The sequence below is a fragment of the Polypterus senegalus genome, chromosome 1 (assembly GCF_016835505.1).
Source record: "Polypterus senegalus isolate Bchr_013 chromosome 1, ASM1683550v1, whole genome shotgun sequence".
Lineage (NCBI taxonomy): Eukaryota > Metazoa > Chordata > Cladistia > Polypteriformes > Polypteridae > Polypterus > Polypterus senegalus.
In genome coordinates this window covers 341,204,437-341,212,210 of record NC_053154.1, presented here as the reverse complement: position 1 = coordinate 341,212,210, position 7,774 = coordinate 341,204,437, and the positions used below count along the sequence as shown (strand labels likewise).

Here is a 7,774-nt window from a genome sequence, read left to right as displayed (position 1 = left end):
GGAGACGTCTAAATGCTAAATGAATTAATATATTTATAATTTGTATTTAAATCGATCTAAAACAACCCTTTTTCTACCCCTGTTAATCCTCCCTCATGAAGAAATCTGGATAGTTTTTCTAAAAGTTTGAATGGCTTAATCAGAGCGGATATCTCGGGCTAGAGAAAGGAACTTTAAAACTCTTTGTCAAAACAGGTTTTCCAAAGCCCTCACCCTCACCTCCAAACCTAACCCCACCTCACAACACCTCACCCCACATCCGGCCGTCTGGAGTTGATAGGGGTCGCTGGTGATTCGTATCGAATCACCCTTACGCTCTTAGGACAGGGGTCAGGCCGCTGGCGTCCTTTAACCTCGGAGCAAAACAGAATGCGTCTGTTTAATCAAATCTACGAGTTACAACGGAATCTATTAATCAAATTCGGATAACCCTTAACTTTGTGACGGATCAAAATTTTTGCAAAGGTGAAAAGGGCTTGCGGAGATACGTACAGATGTTTAAACAAATCTATTAGGCGAATTCCGGATAACCATTAACTTTGTGACGGATCAAAATTTTTGCAAAGGTGAAAAGGTCTTGGAGATACGTACAGATGTTTAAACAAATCTATTAGGCGAATTCCGGACCACACTGGACAAAGGTCCTTATACGGATGTCCGATTTAAATGATTGGGGCACATTGTAAAACACCCGCTTCTTGGATCTATAAATAAGCGGTCGGACCCCAAGCCCCATTTTCTCTACGGATCGTTCAGAACAAGAAAGATGAATTTCTCCCAGCACGGTTTGTCAGAACGATTTTATTAAAATTATATATTATAATTTTAATGAATACATCTAAATGAAATCTAATTATTCTTCATACAGACGAAACTGCAGCAGCAGCAATCAATGAACACCCAGGTAAGGCTATTCATGAATCTTATATGCTTTAAATGAATATGCTTTAAAAACTGAGGGCTGAATTCTTATATTTTATCCTTAGAGCTGTTCATACCCGTCGATTCGCAAAATGGTAAAACCTTTTTAATATATCTTGTTTAATTCGCACGGCATGCTTATTAGCATTTAGGCGGAGCCTTCGTGTATCGGAGGGCTCTTGGTAGCAGCGTGCATGTATAAGCGTTATGTGTTTGTCAATATAAAACTGTTTATAACATGTTTCTTCTGGGCTGATCCGTTCATGAAATGGTTTGAGGAGTCTATAAAAGTGTCTCAACTAACCGCATGAACGACGTGCGTGAGTGAATATTTGCGTATAATTACTGGGATGTAATGGAAAATGTCTTGGAATACAATAAAGTTATTTCAAGACGTGCGTTGATTCCTTTATTTTTATTTATTTATTTTTCTTTAGAATTATTTATACAGATAGACTCGCCAATCGATTTCGATATTCAAGGTGAGATTTTTTTATTAAAATGATAAAATGTTTACAAAGTGTCTATGGCGGTCATGTGAGCGCACGACCACGGTCTATGAGCGGTCGTGTGCGCACGCGCACTCTGGTGTGTGCACCGTCGTGCATGTGCGCAGGCGTGCATGTAATTACTAGCGTTCGGAAGCCCCCGAGCGTTGCTAAAATGAAATGTAAGACGTACTAAGGTGCTTTAGACGTGTCAAAAGTATTGTTGAATCATCGGGTAAATGAATATTATAGCGTGTTTCTGTATTTATGAGATTATATTTTATTACCTTGAGACCCGATTATTTTGAAAATGATTTACCCAATTTAGTTTAGGGATTGCTCATGCAGTTTGTTAAAGTGCTTCGGGTAGTTACAAGAAGCCTATCGGGTTGAATAGGGGTGATGCATATTAAAGCGTTGTGTGATAATTAACCGTTTGAGGCGTGCATGCATGCATGCGCGTAAGCACGTAGAGCAGCTTGTGTATGTATGTGGGTGTCTGGATTGGTGCTTGGTCATTTGGTTCAGCTGCTGCAAGAGCACGTGTAGAGCAGCTTGTGTATGTATGTGGGTGTCTGGATTGGTGCTTGGTCATTTGGTTCAGCTGCTGCAAGAGCAGGGATTGGGAAATGTTATTTTAAATAGGGGTGTATTTTGTTTTGTAGACGAAAATTCTGTACAAAACCAAACAGATTCTCAAAGGGATTACGCTGATTTGTACAGTCACGGTAAGTGGCCTTTTCAATTTATGGATGAAACTTTGGGGAACACACTTATCTGCAGATTTTGTGTAAAGAGTCCTTTAACTGAGAAGGTTATAATTTTATTTTCAGATTCAACTTTCCCGGGTGTTTTAACACAATTGCTGCAAGGTTCAGACACTCTAGAACTCTACAAAAACTGGGAGGATCCAGAACCAACCACAACTTCTCAGAGCATCAGGGGGTATTCTCCAGCAGCCTCTCAGAGCAGCCGAGGGCAGCCTCGGAGCATCACGGGGTATTCTCCAGCAGCCTCTCAGAGCAGCCGAGGGCATTCTCCGGCACCCAGCCAGAGCAGCCGAGGGCATTCTCCGGCACCCAGCCAGAGCAGCCGTGGGTATTCTCCAGCGCAATCGCCGGCGTCTTCTAATTCTAGACGCCGTTCATCCCCCAGGTGGGGAACTTTACCGACATCGCCTCATTCTGAGCGAGGATCTCGGCGAAGAAGTCGTTATTCACCCCGATATTCCCATCAGCCTGACCACGACCGGAGACATCGCGAAAGACTGGTTCTGTTGGGTGACGTTCTTCGCTGGGCATTTGAACAATTTATAGAATTAGAGTCTCCTGGGTACAATTCCGTACCCGACATGAGTTTACATTTGCTGCATCTGTATACTTTTTCCAAGGTTCTACCCAGAAATTCAGGAATAGGTTTTATATTTACTTTTTTTTTCTTTCGATAAGAATAACATTGAATGCAAATTTTTATTTTCTGTGCTTATAACTGTAACCTTTGCTTAAATTTAGGTCATGCCTGAAAACGGGTCTAGCGGCAGCAGCAAAGAACGCGACAGCAGTGACAGCAGCAACGACAGTGAAACAGACAGCTTCCGTGAACGCGACAGCAGTGACAGCAGCAACGACAGTGGAACAGACAGCTTCCGTGAACATCCTGTAGGGCGCAAAGGTAGGAAAAGGCCGTCCAGTGAAAACCTGAGACTATTAAAAGAGATGTCTGATAACCTTGAATATTCTATAAAACCCCCTAAAATACCTACCCTCCGCGATCACCTGAAATTGTTCATTCACCAACCCCAGTGACACATCCTATTGACAATTTTGATCTCATTGATACATCGCTCCAGGTTCTAAATTCTGATGAAATAGCCGTAGTTAACGCTCTGTTGGAGCTTTTGAAGAATACCTCTTCTCAGGACAGAACGTCATCAGGCCCTTCACAACAACCAATTGCCCTAAACATGTATGTAGAATCCCCACAGCCTTCTACCTCAGGAATCTGGGACCTAGTAAGGCCAGTCTTCAACACCCACCTGTTGACGACTTAAAAGAGCCGGATACTTCCTCCCCACATCCTCAGACAGGATCAGGAGTGACTAATTCGTCCGGGGTAAACTTGAGTCTCGAAACCAACTCTCCACAGCCATCTACCTCGCATACGGTGAATCCATCGTCTCCAGAGCCGCCAGTAAGTTCCCCACAAACCCTCTACACCGCACACGGGGAATCCGTCAGTAATTTCCCCACAACCCTCTACCTCTCGATTAAATAATTTGTCTATAACGGATCGTCCAAAATTTAACAATATCGAGATTAGACACCGCTTCAATTTTTCAGAGGCCTACACACTTGATTCATTCGCCGAAGTTTTTAATCATATACACGAGACCCTTCAGCAAATATTAGACAGTTTTACGAACACTTTGAATCCTATGGATCTAGTTCAGTTAGAATTACGTGCCGAATCTCTCAACCCCAGTGTTTTCTCCCTAACCCCAGCTGGCCTGCTTTCTGTTGAAGACTTTTTTAATCAAATTGAATTACTTCTCCAGAGTCACGCTACTATTTTAGCCGATTCCAGTCTGACGTTAATCGTTCAGGTGGTCAGGGTTCCATCTGGTGGCGGCGGGCTAGGCGTAAAGCCTGTTCCCTATTCAACGATGTAATCCTTCAAAAGAAACGGAAGCACCTATGGAACTCCTTTAACCGGGATGATCAGTGCTGTTTTGCCAGGGGTTTGCTGGCTGTATTAAACGATAAGTTCAGAAACAATCAGAAATTGTGTGAACAAGAGGCCCGCCGTCTGCACGCTGGGGTCGGTTTATCAACGGATCAGAAAGTAACGTTTTCAGATGTCGAAAAATTTGAGAGGCTACTAGGTATTAAAATCATCGCCTGGTACAGGGAACCGAACACCATCGCTCTATTAAAATTTGAAGCAACCCAGGTTAGAAAAACAAAGACGGCGTTCCTGTTTTTGCACCAGGATCATTATTACGGTATTTTGAATCTAAAAGGTTTTCTGGGGTTTTCCTACGTCTGCGATTTCTGTTACACGGGATATTCTATACCGTCCACGGCATCGCTGAACAACACTGTGATGTCTGTTTATCTACAAACTGTCTATTAGTTGACGAGGAGGCTTTACGATGTCCCGATTGTCGTCGTTTCTGTCGATCAGGGGTTTGCTTCGAAATCCACAAAACCCCGAAATGGAATGAAAAGACGTCGGTCTGAAAGTATATGCGACGTCCTTAAAGTCTGTGTTCTCTGTTACGAGAGATACAGCTTGACGGTTCAAAACCTCACAAGTGTCGACCCAAACACTGTCGCGTTTGTAGAGCAGTCGTAAAAGAGTCGGATGAAAACCATCAGTGTTTTATTCAAAGCTTACCGCAAAGACCAAACCATGAAAAATACGTGTTCTACGATTTTGAGTGCCGTCAAGATGCTGGTACACACATCCCCAATTACATCCACTGCATGCATTGGAACGGTCGATCATGGAGATGGGCCGGCGAGGACTGCGTAGCAAAATTCTTTCACAGATATCGATGTCCGAAATACAAAGATTACACGTTCATAGCTCACAATTCTAAGGGGTATGATGGATATTTCCTCATGAAATATCTCATCGAAAGCGGGCAAACTCCATTTGTTACATCTCAGGGTTGTAAATTAATGTGCTTTATAGAAGAAGATTACAACTTGAGATTTATCGACTCGTTGAACTTCTTACCTATGAAATTGAGCAGTATGCCCAAAGCCCTGGGATTCCAGGCTCAAAAAGGGTACTTTCCCCATTTCTTTAATACCGCTGAAAATCAAAATTACATCGCCCATACCCGAGCCTAAATATTACGGCATTCAACACATGATGAGCCAGGAAAGAGAGGAGTTTTTGTCTTGGTACGACTCTATTAAAAGCGGAACCTTCAACTTTAGACAAGAAATGGCGTACTATTGTCGAAGCGACGTGGTTATTTTGAGAACTGCCTGTATGAAATTTAGAGATGAAGTGATCGGGATCGGTAATATTGATCCTTTTCAGTGTATGACCCTAGCTTCTCTCTGTATGTCCATGTACAGACAAAACTGCATGCCTGATAATGCAATTGGAATCATTCCTACTGACCATTACAAAAGCACTCACAAAGCTTATTCTAATGCTTCTATTCAGTGGCTAATGTTTCTTTCCGAGAAGGAAAAAATAAACATTCGACATGCGCGGAATCACGGTGAAGTCAAGATGGGGTCCTTTTATCTAGATGGTTACGCCGAAGTTCAGGGTGTCCCGACGGCCTTTGAGTTTGCTGGCTGCTTTTATCACGGATGTCCAGAGTGCTACGATCGCAAGCCAAACACCCTCTTACGGGGACGTCTTATGCAGAATTGTTTAAAACGTTTAACGATAAACTCATTAAATTGCGGGAAAACTTTAATCTGACGGTGAAAGTGCTTTGGGAACACGCTTGGGAGCGCATGAAAAAGAGGACGAGCTTCAAGATTTCTTAAGACGCTTTGAGTTTCCTGAACCTATCAATCCCGTGATGCCCTTTATGGAGGCGCACCAACGCGATCAAATTATACCATAAAGTCCAAGGTGACGAGCAAATGCAATATTACGATTTTACAAGTCTGTACCCCTACGTCAACAAAACAAAACCTACCCGATCGGCCATCCGACCTTTATTTTTGAGGAGTTTGGCGATCTTAAGCAATACTTCGGGCTCATTAAAATCACCATGCTCGCCCCACGCAATTTGTATTTTCCGGTCCTCCCTTTAAGAATTTGCAATAAATTGATGTTCGTTTTGTGCTGTACGTGTGCAGAAACCCAGACAACCACCGGCCTTTGCCATCACAATGATCGGGAAAGGTCTTTAACAGGAACCTGGTGCAGTGTCGAAATACTCAAGGCCTTAGATAAAGGGTACAAAGTTTTAAAATTCATGAGATATGGCACTACGAGCAGAGTACCGCAGATTTATTTTCCGAGTACATCAAAATTCATCTGAAAGGCAAACAGGAGGCCTCTGGATGGCCATCTTGGGCGTGGGCGGCGTCGGCGCTATGTTGACGACTATTTCTTAAAAGAAGGCGTCTTATTGGGCGTGAAAATATAGCCTCCAACCCGCCAAGAGACAAATTTCCAAGTTATTTCTGAATTCTCTTTGGGGAAAATTCGGTCAGAAGCCTAACCAATTGACCACGACGTTTGTTAAACACACCCAAGAATTCTTTGATTACCTGTTCTCATACATGTATCAGGTCTCCTATTTTGGCTTTGTCAGCGAAATCGCTCAGGTGCAGTGGAGGTATGCGGATGACCGATCACGTGGTACCCGCCCTGTCAATGTGGTGATCGCCGCTTTCACCACGGCCTATGCTCGGCTAGAATTGTGCAATTGCTGGATCGTTTAGGACCGAGGATTCTGTATCATGATACAGATTCCATTATCTTCACAGCATCGCCGGACAGTACACACCGTCGGCGACTATTTAGGCGAACTCACCAGCGAACTAGATCCTGATGACTACATTGAAGAATTTGTTTCTGGAGGTCCAAAAACGTACGCGTACAAAACGTTCAAAGGCAAGGTCTGCATGAAAGTAAAGGGTATTACTCTCAATCACCAAACGGCTCAAGAGGTAAACCTATATTCGTTAATGGATCTAGTGCATAGTTTTGTAGAAAACGATCTCACAAAAGAAATAACCGTTCATGGTACGCAGATTCATAGGAACAAAAGACCCTGGCGTTGCAAAATCGCCCACTCAGAAAGAGATTCAGAGTGGTGTACAACAAAAGGGTTCTCTTGCCTGATTACACATCTCTACCCTATGGATACTAAAGAGGGCTTTGATGTAAGACTTCAACACCCGTTCTCAAAAATAGTCTCGGGACCCTCCTGTTGGGCAAATCGCATTATGTGAAAAAGCTTTTGGAACACACAGACCATGTGCTTTCTCGCCGCCCTGACAATATAGTCTGGTTTTATAGTTGTTGGCAGCCTCTGTACGACGAACTACTAGCCAGATTTCCCAAAATCAAATTTTTGGAGGGATTACCCGCTTCCTTAAACGACGATGAACTACTACCGCCTGATCGAGTTAACTTGGTGATCGTCGGCGATTTGATGGAACAGGCGAGCCATAGCCAAGAGATAGAGAGGGCCTTCACAAAATATACTCATCACAGGAATTTGTCCATCATTTACTTGGTCCAAAATTTATTTTTTCAAGGCAAGAAAAGTAGAACGATAAATCTGAATGCCAATTACATCACCCTTTTCAAAAACCCGAGAGATAAGCTGCAAATCACTAATTTAGCGCGTCAAATGTACCCCGGTAGGGTGAAAT

General features: G+C 43.1%; 1 protein-coding gene across 3 annotated transcripts; it reads left to right on the top strand.

The window, feature by feature from the left end:
- The first annotated feature begins 741 nt into the window (after positions 1–741).
- On the top strand, positions 742–3,167 carry LOC120517200. 3 transcript variants are annotated; one of them, XM_039739372.1, is made up of 6 exons: positions 742–785; positions 869–904; positions 987–1,016; positions 1,359–1,403; positions 2,075–2,137; positions 2,243–3,167. In XM_039739372.1, the coding sequence occupies exons 1-6, from the start codon at positions 767–769 to the stop codon at positions 2,854–2,856; spliced, it is 807 nt and encodes a 268-aa protein (XP_039595306.1). In that variant the 5' UTR covers positions 742–766; the 3' UTR covers positions 2,857–3,167. The 3 variants fall into 3 exon arrangements, with proteins under 3 accessions (XP_039595306.1, XP_039595313.1, XP_039595309.1); XM_039739379.1 differs by lacking the exons at positions 987–1,016; positions 1,359–1,403; XM_039739375.1 differs by lacking the exons at positions 742–785; positions 869–904; positions 987–1,016; positions 1,359–1,403 and adding an exon at positions 1,488–1,591.
- The last annotated feature ends 4,607 nt before the right edge of the window (positions 3,168–7,774 follow it).

Excerpts from the sequence above, each read along its gene's own strand:
- LOC120517200 (XM_039739372.1), top strand. Across the intron at positions 905-986 it reads AGCAATCAATGAACACCCAG|AGCTGTTCATACCCGTCGAT; the intron begins GTAAGGCTATTC and ends TTTTATCCTTAG. Across the intron at positions 1,017-1,358 it reads ACCCGTCGATTCGCAAAATG|AATTATTTATACAGATAGAC; the intron begins GTAAAACCTTTT and ends ATTTTTCTTTAG.